General features: G+C 36.8%; 1 protein-coding gene across 1 annotated transcript in view; it reads left to right on the top strand.

The window, feature by feature from the left end:
• The first annotated feature begins 3,753 nt into the window (after positions 1-3,753).
• LOC131432425 (carboxypeptidase D) overlaps positions 3,754-19,694 on the top strand; it is a 67,829-nt gene continuing 51,888 nt past the window's right edge. Inside the window, exon 1 of the mRNA XM_058598673.1 lies at positions 3,754-4,581. Coding sequence (XP_058454656.1) covers positions 4,096-4,581 — 486 coding nt within the window. The 5' untranslated portion in view covers positions 3,754-4,095. The remainder of the gene's footprint in view (positions 4,582-19,694) is intronic.

Raw genomic sequence — 19,694 nt, 5'->3', positions numbered from 1 at the left:
GACATCCCACCTCTTCCAGGTGGTGGTGTTCTGTCACAATTTGCTGATGATACTGCCATTCTTTACAAAGGTCGTGTCATTAATGCTCTGAAAAAAAACTACAGACAGGTCTGGACGCTTTAACGGAATATTTTACAAGCTGGAAAATTGTGATCAATGCAGCAAAAACTCAGGTCATCTTGTTTCCACATTCAAGATCTCCAAAACTTGTTCCATCAGACGAATGCAGAGTACGATTCGGTGATGAGGTCATTCAATGGTCCGATGAAGTTATCTATCTAGGACTCACCTTTGACAGACATCTGATATTCAGGTCACATGTTGACAAAATCGTTCAAAAATGTAGCATACTCATCAGGTCTCTGTATCCGCTGATTTGTAGAACATCTAAACTATGCCTGAAGAATCAGATGGCTGTCTATAGGGACCGTGCACGAGGGCGTGGTTTAGTGGCCGGCGACGACAGCGCACGAGGCGACGAGTGGAAAAAATAATGCTACCATAGCAAAACTTGTAAACTGAGTTTGAAAATACTTTCTAGCGTATTTTCTCTGCGGATTTTTTTCCGAACCCTATGGAATTATTCGCGTGTGGTGCGAACGATTGTTCAACATCGACTGACTATTAAATTTTGAATCGAATTATTCATTCTGTATCTAAATACGGCCACGTCATTTTCTGTCATTGCAGTTGGATTTGTGTCTAATATTTGTCATATTCACTCAAACGATATTCTCAGCACATTAAATGATTTTTTAATCGACTTGACCGGAAACACTGAAAAATATCTTGCTAAAACATTCTAATTTCAGACCTTTAGTAAAAATTGCTTCTGTGTAATTTCTTTTTATACTTTCACTCAAAGAAAATACCCAAAGAAAAAGTTTAAATATTTTTTTAATGAAGTAAGTTTTTCTCGAAGTTATTCTTACTTTCGCTGAATTGCAATTATTACACCACTTGCTATTACTTTATTTTCAAAACAAAATAGACCCAAATAACTTTCCATCCGTCAAACTTTGAAATGGGCCACAGTTTTAGATAAATTTAGCTAGTCGATAAAAAATAACTGCCCGACTGTCAAATTTTAACTAAAAGTTCAAATAATTCACAGGACGGTCCATACTCTTAGAATGGAGGAAGAAAATAAATTGTAATCGTAAAAATGCTAGCAATCTCACGAGTAGCCAGTTTGACGTATATTGAAAATACGAGTCACGAAGCTAGCAACAAATAATCATTTTATTGAAACGCTGAACTGTTTTGCCTTTCTCATATAGAAAGGTTATACAATCACTTGAAAATCGAGTAGTAAAAACACGGAATTCTTCCGACTTTCGGTTCCGGAATGATAGGACAAAGTGTGTTAAAAATTGTGTACCGTCACTTGAAGAGTCAAAACGAAAAAAGTAAAAAGTTGTCTAATTTGGTCTCGAAAGTATTCCCGATTTTCGAATAATGACGGCAGATAATAGTCATACACTCAAAAAAGGATCTCACTTACTTTTACACTTAGTCCGGTATTCCTAATCTTAGGTTCAAATGAAAGATCTTATGCTCCTACCGAAAATTGAGCATATTTTTCGGTTGCAATTAAAATCATGTTAGTTGATGGCCATACGAACCAACTTCGATTATACGTTCTCGGGTTCTAGAGCCCGAAATACCTACAATAGTGGAACTTCCTTCGTTTTCTCATCGATGTCAGAGAACTGTTTCATTCTGTAGGTTATACTAGTTAATGCACAAACAATCTCTTTGGTTTATTTTAAGAATCGGAGAGAAATATTTTTAATAGTATACCACAGTATTATATATGAGGATATGATTGATGTGAGAAAAGGATCATTACACCACTATGTTGTATTAAAACAGGTTTTTGACTATTTTATTCAGCGTGAACATATGGTAACAGTGTAAAGCTATGGTAGAGTTTTTTCACCTATTCGCCACTAATGGCGCTACTTGTTACCGTGCACGGTCCCTATAAACAAATCATCTACCCCGCAATTGAATACGCAGTCCCTGTTTGGCGGGGTTGTGCACGAACACACAAACTTAGGCTTCAACGCATTCAAAGTAAGATCTTAAAGATGATTCTAAATCTACCCCCTTGGACAAGGACTAGTGAAGTACATGAGATGGCCTCCCTGGATATACCTGAACAAAAATTCGAACAATTCTGCACGAAATTTGAAGAGAGGTGCTCAATCTCTGAAATACAAATAATTCAAAATTTGTACGTATTAGGTTAGGGATAGTTATAAGTAGGTAGACATTTTATAAATAATTAAAATAAATATTATGATTAAACATTAGTATGTAAAACAAGAGTAACTAAAACACCTAATATTAATAACGAATCGTATGAACAACAAAGATGAAAGGCCAAAGGGTCAAAACACTTGTACTGTAAAATGTTGATGTAATACACAAAAATAAGATTAATAAACAGATATTTATGCAAAAAAAAAAGCATTCTTTCAATAACTAAACAAAACTATCACACTGAAGATGAATATAAATTGTATTCGAAATGTGCATATGTGATGTGACGTTTATTATACAAGATTTATAGTGTCGTGAGATACATAGTGAATTTGTATAGTGACGTGATATACTTATAACAGAATTAAATGGTAATATTTAAAAATTTATCCTTGTAATATCATTCTGTTCAAACACTCAAACGAAAAGCTAATGACTTTTCCTTACTTACTCAAGCCCTTTAATCCCTCACAATACTTCCTAATCTTTCCTAAACCTGCCAAATCTTGTTTCAGGTCAAACAAGATGCCAAAATGTGTTACGTTGAAGCCGGTAAATTAAATACAAAAACTTTTTACATGCACTGTTGACGTTCTACTAGTCACCGCTAGGAGGCCGATAACAGTGTTTTCTAAAGGGAATGGTTAAAGTTTACGTTCTCAAAAGAAAAGTATCCTATTAAGTCGAATTATGTTTAATATTTTGCTATCCTGGGTCTGCACTACTTCAAATATGCGTAGGAGAATTTTTTTGTTTCTCATGTTGTTTTTCTCATTCAAAATCAATTCGCAGCCAAAAGTTATGACAATCGAGTCGATACGACGTAGATTCGTTCGAGTAGCTTTGAAATAACCCTAAGTAATAATGGTATCAAATGTTTTGAACAACAGCATTTGTTCGTCCTCAGATAGCTATCCGTAACAACGCCTTGATTCAACTTCCTCTATGCCGTACCAACCACGGAACAAACGGTGCCGTTATCGGCTTAGATGGTCAAATCACTCCATCGAGTATTATCTGGGTTCGACTTCAATCATTCACGAGATACTTTGTACAAGAAATTATCATTAGGACCGCCATATGTCTGTTGATTTTACAATAAGTAAATAAATAATTACTTAACCGCAAGTATGCATATAGCGTCTTTCACTATCTTAAAATTGCTAATTATTTTTAAGACCATTACACACAATCGAAAAGTTACATGTGTTGAACGGAAACTAATTATTAGTTGTGTGTCATTTATTTCATTGGTTATTTTGATCAACCTTGTTGTTTGGGCGGTTTTTTCGTTATTTTCTGATAATAATCGACGATATGAAAGAAAAGTTATTGTGATCGTGAAACGTCATTTTCACACGCTCCCCAAAAGGAACGACCCAAACTACGCGTAGTCCAGCACTAACACATCGCACCAACAACTTATTCAATGAAAGTTGACAGCTACGCCGTTTACCGTTTTTATACATGTATCTATAGAGCTGTCTATCCGCGAGTTAGTAGTCATCTGTTGTAGCACAAAGTGAAGGCAAATGTAAGGTTTCCTCCGCTGAGTAACGCACGTCGTCACAGTTTTTCCGATAAATGGTGGTGTTTGATTTTTTTTCTTCCACAAGGTGAAGTTAGAAAATCATACCAATTGTGTGGGCGGTTAGAGCCCTCTGGCTAAAAATTGGGGGGGCTTCCTCCTGAAAAGTGCTTAGGGGTATCATTTCAAGTGTGGGTTTCGGGTATTGAAGTGGTTTAGTGGAAAGTGAAAAAAAATATCCATTCACCAACACAATCTGTGCAGTTGGTTCCCGGAACGAATAAAAATCCCTTCCAACGATGTGCCCGAGTAGGAAATTATCCGCTGTGCTACTGATTGCTCTAAATTGCTGTGTTTTACTCGTGAATGGCTACACGCTGCAGAAAGGTGTCAACCCCGCTGGGGCCATAATCGAGGACGAAAGCTTCCTGCAAAATCCGCATTATGAAAGCAATAACGAGCTACAGGATCTATTGGCACGGCTCCAGAAGGATCACCCGTCCCTGGTGAAAATCCACAATGTTGGCAGTTCACTGGAGGGACGACCGCTGCTTGCTATTGAAATCCGACCGAATATTGATCGGCCCCGACAGCTGCTGATGCCAATGTTTAAGTACGTGGCCAACATGCACGGTGACGAAACCATCGGACGCGAATTGTTGATCTATTTGGCCCAGTATCTCATAAACAACTACGATCACGATCCGGAAATTGCAGCATTAATCAATAGCACCGACATTTTCCTGATGCCGTCGATGAATCCGGATGGTTATCATCGTGCTAAGGTAGGTGTTGCGAAGCTGTCGAAAAGTTTACCATATTGGATGCTAAGATCGCCTGCGAAAGCACCATTCACTGCACGTCGTTGATGACGTCAAAGCCGTGCCATGATGGATTATTTCGCTGGCAGTGGGTGTGGTGGAAAGGGGTGCTTTGGCATCTAAACTAAAACGGCACTCCAAAAGAAAGGGGATGTGGGTTTGAATTTGTATGTTGAATGTTAGCTAGCCAATGATATATGGCTGTTTCGAGGTTTAAATGTGCTTTCGAATTGATTTGCATTCACATTGAAAAGTGTAGCAGACGAGATGAAGTTTGCGAAAAATTTGCATTTAACCAAAATTTATTCCAGCGGGTGACATTGAACATTGCCTGTATATGATTGTGGAATTATTAACTAGCGTAAAATTAAGTGATGGATTAAAATGCTTGGAATACGCTTAGAGTATGCATTTCATGTGTACATTTTTTTTTTTCAATATGCTACGCTAGAAGTTTTCCACTATACAAATTTCGAAAAATTCGAGGTATAGGAAGATTCAAATCAATCCAGTACTATGAAAATAACGCGTGGAAAAGTGGAATAAAATTTTTCTGTCTACTGGGATGTGTATTTTCGGCTCTCCACGAAACTTGGGTTCAGTTCGAGTGAGCATAGACCTATCTTTAAGAGCTGCGAAAACTTCAGAGATATTAGAGATGTAATGATTCTTATTGTTGCCATTCGACTTATTATTTTATTATTGCTAAACAGTCACTTATATCTGTGATGATGATGATGATGATGTTCTCCATGAACCCATGTTACTTATTTGAATATGATCAAATCGCATTGTACTGCTACTGCTGTCCATTCTACTGGGTCAAACTTTCACTGATTTCATCGCTGTCGGTATTTATTTAGCAATACTCGCTGAATCCGTTACCAGCATTTAGTCACCGTGCATTTAGTTTAGTGCTGCACATAATGCGTGTGAAAAATCACCGATGTATGTCGGTTGTTGAATTCCGAAACAAAAGTAGAACCAGTAGAGAGGTAGAGGCATTCTGTTGTTTGACTATCATTAGAAGGTGTGATTAGCCGTGCCAAGTGCTGGTATGTCGTAGTCGTGTGTAGTGGGGGCTTTGATTCTAATGGTTTAATTCGCGGAAACGTTTGCCACTCGCCGTTGGAAAATCTCTCACTCTTGATATGAATTATGGCCTCGGTTGTGAAGTGTGACGGATACGGCCCATTGTCGATTATCACCGTATGTGAAGCGTTATTAAAAGGCATTGATGTTTCTCTGAAAAATAACTTTTTTTCACAGTGGAATGGAAGCATAAAAAGTTTTGTTCTCAGTTACGATGTATGTTCTAGATTAAAAAAAAATTAACCTAGAATATTTGAACTGTTTTTCAAAGAAGGGCAAAACTAACATTGACAGCAAATTAAGAAAAACATCGACGAACGTCTCGACTTTGGTTTCAATTCCTATTTAGAAATTATCGTATATTTAGATCTATTTTATATAAGTCGATAAAATGTTGTTTCATCTTTAAAATTTTCCATGGAAAGTGTGAAAAGGTTTTCCAAAAATGTGTCCGAATGCGATGCTTGTAGCCAGCATAAGGTTTATTTGAAAAAAATTTCATACCGTCGAATTATTTTTTCAAATAATTTTGAAACATCACAAAAAACTCATTTTTTAGAGCTCCGAATTCTCCGAATTTTTCATCCATTTTTGCCCTCCAGATAGATAAAAGCTTTTCAAAGGTCTGTATGTTTTTGGTTTTGGCAAATTTTTCAAAACAAGAGAAGTTTGGTGGAGCAAGAATATAAACCTTTTCATCTTTTTCCCACACAACCTTTTCCCACCCTAATGCACATCTTCAGCAGAACTTTTACAGATTTTCGGAATCAATCACATACTGACAAAAAAACGTATTCAATTTGCAAGGCAAAATTTGTGTTTCAACGTGGAGGGACTTTTTTTGCTCAGAATGAATTTTTGGTTCGTACACAGATTTGAAAAATAAATGATCTGGTCAGATTGACATTTATTGACAGATTTTCTCGAAGTGCAGTGCGCGGTTTTTTTTTCTATTGGCACGATGATACGAAATAAGTTTAATAAAAAAAATCTCATCCGAAAGTATATCGATATTTCATTATATTGGAAAACACAAGCGAATTTCCTCAATCTTTAGCTTTCACTTACAACGAACTGTTACATCTGATATAATCAGTGCACAACCCGTAACACATGAGACACCACTGATTCAATTAGCGGCCCTTACACGATCATTAAAAGTGTCATTACTAAGTAATGACACTTCTGCTCAAACGCTCGTCATTACTGCATTACTGTACATCATTACTTTTTAGCATTACACGTTCATTATTAATGATGAGTATTTGTAACTACTCCAGCAATAGCAATATTTTTATTTTCGTTTAGCTGAAAATAAATTTGATTTGCCATTGAAACGTTAAGGTTAATGAAATATTAACAATTTAAATCTACACTTTGTCATTTTTTCGCGTATAGCTCTAAAGATATTCAGCACTTCCAAAAAAAAAATAAGAAGAAGAAATACTGTTGGTAATGATGGAAAATCCGGAATTCCATCATTACTCGTGTCATTACTGAACTCGTAGACCTTACACGATCATTAAAAGTGCCATTACTTTTTAGTAATGACACTTTTAATGATCGTGTAAGGGCCGCTATTGATTTCTTACCATCTTACGTCATCACTGTTATGACGGATTAAAATATCGAACACTAAGCCTCCATGATTCTAGAGCCGGAAGTTGAATCCGGCTAAAATTCAAGGATTACTTACGGAGTCGTAGAACGTTTCGTTTGAATTAAAATTTGTTGTAATCGGTTCAGTCGTGTTCCAAGTAAATACAGTCACATTACTTGACACATTTTTTCACACGCTGTCCGAATACGGTTTCCCGATTATCTGCTTCGGAAAAGTTTTGTTGTACGAGGCGAATGAAAGACGGGATGTATGATGGAGTCATGATACTGTGGCTTCCCAAGAAAGTGAAAATTGTGGGTTTCGTCGAGGTAGAAACGTCGGAGATCTAGACGATTAACAAGACCAAGAATCAGATGAACACAAATCAGCTACAGGTAAAGCAGAATGGTTTTTAGCCAATGCCCCATAAGCGTGTCATTTTAGTTGGATCAGATTCAGATCTTGGGCCAAAATACAGGTCCAGAATTCAGGCTTGTCATTCAGATCTAGAATTAAAGGATAACAAATTTGATTCAATACTCAGTTCCAAAATACAGTTCCAGTTACTAAATTCAGTTCTAAAATCCAATTCTTGAGTTCAGTTTCCGAATCCAAGTCCAGAATCCAGGTTCAGTAGATACTACCTTGATCAGAAAGTTCGTCTCCTTCAAAGTACTCCTCATCGACTGCAACACACTTATGCCAGCGCTAGATCCAATCCTCGAAACATTTTTTATATTCAGTTTTCGTTATCACATCTGCGATTTTTACATAATCTCATCTCGGGTACTGAAAGGCGTTTCACGGAGAGGTTTCGTGAGTCGACCGAATAGGAAAAAATCGCTGCGAGTCAAATCAGGTGAACTCGGTGGTTGTTGAATGGTATTCGTTTCATTTTTAGTCAAATGTTTACGGATAACGATGGCGTTGTGTGACGGTGCGTTATCGTGGTGCAAGATTCACGAGTTCTTTGCCCGCAAATCTGGTTGTTCTCGGCGAATTACTTCACGTAAACGTCTCATAAGGCTCAAATAATACTCTTTGTTGATGGTCGGGCCTTGTGGAAGGAATTCATGATACACAACATCCTTGTAATAAAAAAAAACTGTGAACATCGCCTATCGCTTCTCTCATCATCATTCACAGACTCACGGCCACTTCTGGAACGTTCGTGACACTGAGAAACGACTGTTTCCTTCAGAGTATCGCCGACACACTCTTCTAACATTTGCAATGTCGTCGCACCATTGAAACCATTTTTAACGCAACATTTAATGCTAACTCGTTGTTGCAAATTCAATTCCATTATGAAAATTGTCCATAATCGAGGACACGCACAATCGCAGATAGACTTAATACATTTACAAATGCCCAGGTATCAAGCTGAAAATTTGATAGAATATCAATGACAGATGTGGGAACCTAAATATATATATATATATATATATATATATATATATATATATATATATATATATATATATATATATATATATATATATATATATATATATGTATATATATATATATATATATATATATATATATATATATATATATATATATATATATATATATATATATATATATATATATATATATATATATATATATATATATATATATATTGGGTGACTGAGAGCGCCACACGGCGGTGATTCCGGGAACGTTTTGCTCAAGGTAGTTGTTTCAGAACTCAGTTCCGGCATCAGGTTCAGAATTCAAGTTCAAAACATAGTTCCAAAATACAGTTCCATGATCTCGGTCGAGATGATGATCTCAGATCCAGGACTCATTTCTAGAATCCAGGTGTAGAACTTACGTGCAGAATCCTGTTTAGAAATTCTGTTCCGGAATTATTTTCCCGAATTTAGAATTCCGGAATTCAGGATCAGAATTCACTTTCATAATTCAGCTATAAAACACAATTCCAAAAATTAGGTCTAAAGTTCAGTTCCGGAATCCATTTCCTGAATTCAGAATCCAAGTCAAGAATTTAGTTCCAGGATCCGGGTTCAGTGTTTAGTTCCGGAATTCAGTTCAGTATAATGATTCAGAATTCAATTTTACTTTCACGTGTAGTATTGAATTCTACAATTAAGGTTGTGAACCCAGTTTCAAAATACAGTTCCATAGTCCAGTTCCGAGATACCGATCTGGATCTCGATTTCAGGTCCAGGATTCAGTACCAAAACCCAGGTCCCAAATCCAGCTCAATAATTCCGGTTCGAAATTCTGTTCCAGAATTTAATTTCGTAATTCAGTTCCAGAATTCATTTCTCGAACTCAGTTCCAGAGTTCAGAATCACTTACAGAATGCTTTTCCAAAATCCAGTTTCAGAATTTAGTTCCGGAATTCAGTTCCGCAATCCAGGTCCAGTATCAGAGTTCAGTTCCGAAATTTAGTTGCAAAATTCAGTTCCAGAATTCAATTTCTAAACTCAGGTCCCGAGACAGAATGAGGATTTATCTCGGCAATGCAGGTCCAGAATTCAGTTCCAGAATCCAAGTCCAAAACCCAGATTCAGTATTTAGTTGTAGGATCCAGTTCAGTATAATGTTTCAGAATTCAATTTCAGCCTTTAGTTCAGATTTGACGTTTAAAAAATCATGTTCAGAAGCCAGTTCCAAAACACAGTTCCCGGGATCCCGGTTCAGCTCATGACTTCAGGTCCAAAACTCAAGTTCAGAATCCAGATCCAGAACTCAAGTTCAGAATCCAGTTCAAGGACTCAGCTTGAAAATACTGTTCCGGAATTCACTTCCAGAATTCAGTTCTAGTATTCGATTCCCGAATTTAGTTTCGGAATTCAGATTCTGAATTCTCTCTCAGAATTCAGCTCCAAAAACCTTTCTTAAAAATTTAGGTCCAGTGGCGTTCTATTCGAAAATTTGGTTCCATAAATTAGGTTCAGAGTTTAGCTCCGGAATTCAGGTCCAATTTCAAAATTAAGTTCCTGATTTCAGTTTCAGGTAGATCCAAAATTCAGTTTCAGAATTAATTTTCCGAACTCAGTTCCTGAATTCAGGCTTAGAGTTCAGTTTAAAAATTCTGGTCCAGGTCCAGAATCCAAAATTCAGGTCGAAAAATCAGCTTCGAAATTCAATATCAGAATCAATGTTCAAAGTCAAGATTCATAGTTCAGTTTCTGAAATCTGTTCCAGAATTTAGTCCGGAATTAAGCTTCAGAATCGATTTCTCGAATTCAGGTTTCAAACTCAGTTGCAGGGCTAGAATTCAAGTTCAAATCCAGGTCCGGAATCAAATTGCAGCTCCGAAATTCTGTTCTAAAACCCAATTCTAGAAATTGGGTCCAGAGTTCAGATCCAGCTCCATAATTTAGTTGCGGAATCCAGGTTCAGTATTTAGTTCCAGATTTCAGCTCAGTATAATGTTTCAAAATTCAATTTCAGTTTCTCAGAGACGAACCAGCTAAAACCTCTTCAATAGAGACGAAAAAAAACTTTCAGTTTCAGGTTCTGAATTAAGGTTCATAAAATCATGTTCAGAACTCAGTTCCAAAATACAGTTCCATAATCCAGCTAGGATTCAGTTCCAGAGCCCAGTTTCAAAATTTCAATGTTCCATAATTCAGTTCCGGGATCTCGATCCAAATCATGTTTCTAGGTTCAGCATTCAGTTCCAGAATCCAGGCTCGAAATTCTGTTCTTGAGTTCAGTTCCGGAATTTAATTACAGAATTAAGTTCCATCATTCATTTCTCGAATTTAGTTCCGGAAGTCAGATTCATTTTCAGGACTCAGCTTCAGAATCTTGTTCCAGAATTCATGGCTAGAATTCAGGACTGAAAATCAGGTTCAAAACTCAATTGCAAAATCCTGTTCCAGTCTCAGAGTCCCGGTCCGGAATTAAGATCGAGATCACGGTTTCAGATCTAGAATTCAGATTCAGAATCCAGGTCCGGGCTCAGTATTTAGTTCTGGAATTCGGTTCAGTATAATGTTTCAGAATTTAATTTCAGTTTTAGACTCAGAATTAAGGTTCAGAATTCAGGTTTGAAAAATCATATCCAGAACTCAGTTCCATAATCCAGTCATGATTTCAAGTTCAGAATTCGGTTCCAGAATACAGGTGCCAAATACAATTCAGGAATTCACGTTCAAAATTCTGTTCTAGAATTCAGTTCCGGAATTCAGTTTCGGAATTTAATTCCAGAATTAAGTTCCATAATTAATTTCTCGAACTTAGTTCCGGAATTCAAATTCACTTTAAGAATTCAGTTCCAGAATTGAACGGCTTTTTGCATTCAAAAATACTTAAACGGGCTTTCCAAACTAAGTTGCACTTATCCGATTTTTGCTTTCAGCCGTTCAATTAAGTTTCAAAATTTAGTTCCAGAATTTGATGCCGCAATCCAGATTCAGTATTTATTTCCAGAATACAGGACTAGAATTCAGGACTGAAAATCAGGTTCAGAACTCAGTTGCAAAATACAATTCCAATTTCAGATTCCCGGTCCAGAATTTGAATCGAGATCATAGTTTTCAAGATCTTCAAGATTTCAAGTTCACAATTCAGATACAGAATTCAGTTCCAAAATCCAGGTCCAAAATCTAGCCTCAGCATTTAATTACGGAGTTCAGTTCAGTATTCATTTTCAGCTTTCGGTGTAGAATTCAGCTCTAGAATTAGAATTCAGAAAATCTGGTTCAGAATTCAGTTTCTAAATTCAAAAGTTCCAGAAGTCACATCCAGAATCCAAATTCCGAACTCAGTTCAAGAATTCAATTCCAAAATCCACTTTCAGAATTTAGTTCCAAAGCTCAGTTCCAGGATTCAGGGTCAGTTACAAAAATTAATTCTGAAATTCAGTTAATGAAATTTAGTTCCGGAATTCAGTTCCAAAATATAGTTCCAGGAATTTGGTTCAGAACTCAGATCCGGAATTCAGGTCCAGTTCTAGAATCTAGTTCCAGAACTCGGTTCCAGAATTCAGGTCCAAAATACAGGTTTAATATTTAGTTGCGGAATTGTGTTCAGTATATTTCAGAATTCAATTTCATTTTTAGGTTCAGAATTAACGTTCAAAAAATCATGTTCAGAGCACTGTTTCAAGACATAGTTCCATAGTCTAGTGCCGGGATTTCGGTCCAGAATCCAGTTCAAGAATTTAGATTGAGAATCCAGGTCCATAATTCAGATCCCGGTTCAGGTTCAGAACACAGGTTCCCAATCCAGGTCCAGAATTCTGTTTCCGAATTCAGTTGCAGAATTAGGTTTAAAATTCAGTACCAAATTCCAGTTCCAGAATTTAGGTTTTGAATTCAGTTTTAGGATCCCGGTCCAGCTTCTGAATCGCGGTCCAGAACTCAGGGTCGGAATTTATATCCAGTTTTAAAATTAGGGGTTAAATTTCTTAGCTCCAGAATTCGTTTTCGGAATTCAATTCCTGAATTCTATCCCAAGTATCCAGATTCAAAACTCAGGTTCAATATTCTGTTCTGGAGTTCAGTTCCAGAGTTCAGGTTCAGAATTCACTTTCTAAGCTTTGTTCCAAAGCCCAGTTTCAGAGTTTAGGCCCAGAATTCAGTTCCGGGATCCAGGTCCAGTTCAAAAACTCCAGTTCGATCCGGAATCAAATTTCAGAATTCATTTCCCGAACTCATTTCGGGTTAAGAATTACGGTTTTAGAATTACAATTCGGAATTCAGTTCCAAATGTCAGACTCAAAACTCCACGTTCAGAACTTAGCTCAAAAATTCAATTCCAGAATCCAGATCCAAGTCCCAAATCTCGGTTCAATGATCACGGTTAGAACTCAGGTGTGGTTCCACAAATCAGTCCAGAATCCAGAATTTAGATTCAAAAATAAGCTCCGGAATGGAATATCAGAATCCAGGTTCTGAGTTTTGGTTCAATTCCAGAATCTGAGCCCAGTTCCAAAAATTCAGTTCCTGAAATCAGTTCCGGAATTCAGTCTCAGAATTCAGATTTAGAACTCAATTGCAGGTCTACAAATCAGGTTCAGATCCAGGTCCAGAACCAATTTACAGATTCCAGGTCCAGAGCCCCGATCTGGAATCCTGGTTTAGTGTTCAGGTCTAGAATTCAAGTTCTGGTCCAGAATCCATCCAGAAAAGCGACAAAAGAAACAACGATAAAATTTTAAATTGGTCTTCAGCGGCAGCAGAGGGTGAACTGAACTGACGATACAGAGGTTGATTCCAGATTCCGGGTAGTTTATTTGGCAGAAGGACTTACTAGGATAGTAAAAGTAACGGGTTCGAGTCCTGTCTCTTTCTTTCTGTCTGGTTACTTTTTCCCGAATTTTCATTTCTGCTATACGTTTCGGCAGTTCTTTTTCAATCTTTTTTCCCGTTGGGTGCTGAGAACGTCCAAATCCTGGTACAAATCGAAGTCTACGACCTGGACTTACCATACTCTGATCCAGATCCTGGACTTAAGACGTACCATTCCGGTCCAAGTTTTGGAACTGTACCTACCATGTTATTGATCCAGATTCTAGACCTGGAAGTTCCATTGATCCTTGACCATGTTAAAACTTCACAGAGCTTGAGCTAATTCGTACCTATTTACTTTATCCAGTTTTGACGCTGACATTGCCCATCCGTTTTTTTATTCAAAGCAAAACTCTACTACAACGATAATAGCCGTAGTGAATTCATGCCAAATGGTTCAGCAGAGGTTCTTCACAATTATTCTAAACACCTGCAATTTTTTGATCACAGCATATTATACAATTACAATATACTATATAGTACAACAACAAATCGTATCATCTGTGTACTATATCTTGGAGTTAAAAAAAAAGTTGTTCATCATTTAATTATAAATTATACAAATATGTTTATCATTAAATCAACAACATACCATAAAAAATGCGGTTCAGGAATCAGAATAAATTGGCTCAATTGGCAGATTTGTGCCATAACAAATGCGGTTACTACAACACAAAAGTTTTCTATACAATTCGAACTGTTTCAGTAAGCACAATTACATATAAACTTTTTGCACTGGAGAAGTATGTTCTTGCTAAAGTGACGGCTTTCTAGTCGTCAACAGATAGGTAGTCATTTGAGGGTTTGTGCGTTTCGTTTCATCTTCTACTCATCAGTGCACTAGCAGTTTATATTAAACCACATTAGCAGTTCCACAAAACTTGCTAATGCAATGATGAATCGAAGACGAAATGTAAAAATAAGATAAAAATATAGTAATAAGATTTTATAACCGATATTTAGAAAATCACCGTAATCATTTATAATTCAACGCAATTTCAGCAACAACAAATTGTTTGAAATGGATGTCACTCAACAGAGTTAGGCACTTATTGTTTGATAATACTTCCATAAAAAAGAACAAACAAATGAATTGCCATCACAAACTGAACCATTACTGAACCTATCTAGCTGTCAATGCACCGGACTGCTGGAGGATATCCGGCATGATCATCAGTTTCGCGATGATCTCGCTTTTTATAATGGATGTATAAATGCTTAAACCTGCACGTTTGCTCATTTAGTAGATGAAGTATTCCGAGCATGTTTTTCCACCAGCACTGTGCAAACGGTAAATTGAAGAGCTTTAGGTTTACGATTAGGAATATGTGTTAGGTTTGTTACCCAATAAAATCCGTTTCTTTAATAATACGCTTCAAAGCAAATCTACTGAAATCAGAAAAATCATAAAAAATCAAATTAATAAGTAAAAAACGTGTTCACAAGCTTGGGAGGGTTCTTAGTATCAATAGAATCGTAGTTTTCCGAAACAGAACGGTCAAATTCCACAAAAGAAATGCAATTCCAAGTTTTTAGCTTGCAAGTAACATCGTTAAATCTTCTGGCGTATTTGGTTTGAACATTGCATTGAGTAGCAATTTCATGCCCCCAATGTTGTGCAATTGTCGGCAAGCTCGCTCTCGACTGGCCCAAAAATTCACCTTGAACCGTGTAGTCACCGGCAAAACAAGACAAGAAGCGCAGTAAAAAAAAAACTAAAGTGAACTGTTATGCACTGATGAGTTGATGAAGAAACAGAAAGAAAAGAAGAAAAATGTCTACTTGAACTTAGCACAAAATGGTTATTTCTAACCAAAACCACAAAACAACCAAATCTAGAGTGTTTTGTGCTCTATTTTCTCTTTTCGCGAGGAAGTGTGAATGAACGGAGGAAAGGTGATAACTCTTTATTTCTCTCTCTCTCTCTATGACACTTGACATCATGGGCTCGTGCAACAATTGCGTAATTTTTTCATGAGCACAATTTTCCAAAAATTAGTGTTATAAATCATTCGACTCAGCTCGACAAGGTAGGAAAATGTTTGTGTGTGTATTTTTCACGTTTCTTTCATATACTCAATTTTGTCGGGCGGAAAGAAATTTGATACCGTTGTCATGATTTGAAAATCATTGAACTATTGATTTTATCTTCTCACAAAGTCATGACAATAATTTATGATTTCATGATCAGAATGAACCAAATCATCCATAATAACTCTCCTCCCTTGAAAATTTTTCATGCGCTATAAATTTCATTCGAATTTCACAACTCCAATTCTCTTTTCGGATGTCATTTTGACACTTCGAAATCAAGTGATAATGTAATAAATTAATGAAAGGGCAAATAGAAAACATAGGAATACAAGCGCTAGTCAAAATGATTACTTGATTTTGCGGAATACTAATATTATAAATAGAAAAATAATTGCGTTTTTTTTTCAATTTTTGAGTAAATTCTCAAATACGAAATCAACCCCGGAGATGCTGGAAAATTTTCGATGGAAAACTAAAAAAAAATTGCCAAAACCAAAAACATACAAACCTTTGAAATGCTTTTATCTATCTGCAGGGTGGCAGGAAAATCAAGATCAATTTTTCAATGAACTGAAGGAAAATCGTCGCAAAATAATTTTTATTTCATTTAGTACGTCCAAATCGTCAAAATGCAACGAAATCGGTTATATGAAATTCGTTGATTTTCCATGAAAAGCGTAAAAAGCTTTTCAGAAAATGTGTCTGAATGTAATCCTTGTAGTCAGCATAAGATTCATTCTAAAAAAAATCATGTCATCGCAATATTTTTCCAAATCATTCTGAAAAATCACAAAAACACTCGGAAAATCCTCCGAATTTCCAGCCATTTTTGCCCTGCAGATAGATAAAAGTTCTTCAAAGGTCTGTATGTTGTGTGTAAACGAGGTCTGTTCAAAAAGTTCCCGGAATTTTTTAATTGCGCGCGTCTGGAGAGTCCGGTGGTCAACATTTTTTTTATTGTGTTGGTACATATGTCCCTAATGTATGGTGAAATTTTCAGCTGTATTCATTGTTTACATTCTGTCTTGTAGCGGCTGGTGTAGACGTGTTTTTTGAGCTCGGCGATTTTTGTCTTGGTGACGTTGGGTGCTTCCACGTGGACGATTGTGCTTTTGTTTCGACATCATAACCGTACACCCATGTTTCATCACCAGTTATTACCCTTTCAAGTAAATTTGGATCGTCGTTGACGTCGTTTAACAGCTCCTGAGCGATGGTAATGCGTTTGTTTTTTTGATCAAAATTCAGCAGTTTTGGAACGAATTTTGCTGCCACTCGTTTCATGCTCAAAACATTTGAAAAAATATGATGGCATGAGCCAACTGATATGCCAACTTCATCAACAACTTCTCTAATAGTGATTCGGCGATCATCCATAATCATTTTTTCCACTTTTCCCACATTTTCATCGATTATTGACGTGCTGGGTCGACCGGAGCGTTCGTCGTCTTCAACGTCTTCGCGGCCATCTTGGAAACGCTTATACCACTCGTAAACACTTGTTTTTTTCATAGCAGACTCACCGTAGGCTCTCTGTAACATTTCGCACACTTGGTTACACTTTATTTCATTTTTCACGCAAAATTTAATACAAATTCTTCAATTCTTCCATTGTTTAAACTAACAAAAATCGTCGAGCTCAAAAAAACACGTCTACACCAGCCGCTACAAGACAGAATGTAAACAATGAATACAGCTGAAAATTTCACCATACATTAGGGACATATGTACCAACACAACTTTTTGAACAGACCTCGTATTGCCCGGGTTGGCGGTTCAATGCATACGGCGCTGGTCTTACAAGCCAGTTGTCATATATTCGAGCCCCGACCTGGAACGGTTCATAGTGTCAGTAGCAGAGATGTTCATCTCCTCTGTGGGACGAAGAGCAAGCAAAATTTCTCCCCTCGCACTGACAACTTCAACGAGAGCTCTTCTCTTTCACATATATACACCACTGTTGTATAAAGTGTGCACGCATCATGAGTGCGTTTGTTTATTTCCTTTTACCTCCTCCACTGAATCGCACCTAAGTGCTAGAGCATTAGCTAATAAATTCTCTGAGGTGGATGCAGATACTTTCACAGAGGTGTACCCGCCGGTGAGCACTCTGCTGTATGGTTTGCGTAGAAGAAGCGTGGACACGCAAAATCAGCAAAATAAAACAATTTATCGTAAAATTTTCGGCTTTCCTTGAAATTTTTTCATAGCAAGGCCAGATCTACTCTCTATTAATTGAAGTTCACAGAAGTGATCGCTCACCATCACGCGCCATTGGTCACTTGGGTGTATTTAGACGAGAACGCGTGTGAGCGATTCATGCGAAGAGAATGTGTTTCACTCGCGCCAGCTGCTTTAACCACAAGCACACACTCAAATGCTGTCTATTCGACACCGAGAAGAAGTGCGCTTTCCTCTTTGTGCGATGCTTCGTTTCTTGCATCCTCGGTGTGGACAAGAATCTGACGCCAGCGTGTATCACTCTGGTGAAATGCCATCTCTGATCAGTAGAATCGTAGTACTAGCCATACAATGATTCTGTACGCTAAGAATCGGCTGCGAAGTCTGTTGAAACAGAGAGGCCAGTTCCACAAAAGAAATGTAATGCCAGGACTTTGCTATGTTTTTGGTTTTGATCAATTTTTCAAAATTTCCGTCGAAAATTTCCTGAAACCACCCGCGCGCATGGTACCTGGACGATGGCCTTAATCTCAAAAAGAGTGGAGCTCAAGAAGAAGCTTTAGGAACTCGATTGAGCTTTAAAAAAATCTACTCTAAAAAATTGAATGCTTTTTGCCAGAAATAAGAAATTTGTTAAAAAAGATGGAATAAATTCATTGAACCAATGCAGTAAAACTTCATTCAATTCAATTGAAACCGAATGTGAAACAAACTGACGCTCTCTCTACTGCAGTAAACTTCACACTTTGACACACACAATGCTCGGTGACGTACCGAACGGGCAGCATCCAGTTCTTCAATCGATTCTCTTCAAATCAAAGCTCAGTTTAACCACCATCAGTTGATCTCTTGAAGTAACGAAACATATCTTTCAATAGTGTGAGGGCGGCCTTCAAATTATGAAAATATTCGAATTGGTTCAAGATAATAGATGAACGACAAAACAGGTAACTGAAATATCAATTACAGAATACACATAAATTAATAGTTTCCTCCTTCAGTTTTCATTTTTTATACTTAACTCCATTTATAATTCTATTCATTCGAACTTGCTCACTACCCAGAGCGAAGACAATGAAGCAGCTTGGCACTTGAAACTGAGCAAGCAAAACTTCAAATTACTAGGTACGATTATTCAACTGACGATGAATTCTGGGAGCTTCGCTTGAAAATGGCAGCAAAAGTCAAAGGAATTTGTATCGATATACTAACGGTCAGTGGCCATAAATTTCTTTTTCACCTGATATCATTCGATTGAAAATGAAATTTTACCGCACTGATTGAAACACTTTAACATGATTTTACAGATCAGGAGTAAAAAATTTTCTCATAATCGCTTTTCTTTTTGAAGTTACCGTTCTTGAGATATCTCGACATGAAATTCTTAGAGAACTTTGTTAAATGGCTTCACTTTAATGAAGTCTACGAAGAAGTGTGCAAAATTCAATCCACCTTTTCTGCTGTTTAATCTTTTGGATTGCTCTAATACCAAAGACTAAATTTTAGGAAATCGATTGGAAACTTCAACAAAATATACAAACAAATAAAAATTGAATGCTTTTTTTTTCTAAAATAACAAAAAACTATGAAATTTCAGCTAAACCAATCTGTGGAGTATTCAAGGATGTGAATAATTTGATATTCTAGTTTTGATTAATTTTTCCATCTAAAACTTTAAGTTTCGAAAATGTCCGTAAAACCACCCCGAATTCGAGACATTCTGGAATATTTCACATTATTTATTTTGTCATTGAGAGTTAGAGATGTTTGATACTAGAATTTGTTATTGGTTTGCAAATCACTTCTACCCGGGTATGCATTTAATCTGCTCATCAGTGCTTTAGCAGTTTAAATTAATCTGCTATCCCACCTAGCAGCTTAATTGAACCGTTCAGCATACTCACAGTGTA

The sequence above is a fragment of the Malaya genurostris genome, chromosome 2 (assembly GCF_030247185.1).
Source record: "Malaya genurostris strain Urasoe2022 chromosome 2, Malgen_1.1, whole genome shotgun sequence".
In the NCBI taxonomy this organism is placed as follows: Eukaryota; Metazoa; Arthropoda; class Insecta; order Diptera; family Culicidae; genus Malaya; species Malaya genurostris.
The sequence above is the reverse complement of the archived record's forward strand: the minus strand, read 5'-3'. Positions and strand labels throughout refer to the sequence as shown.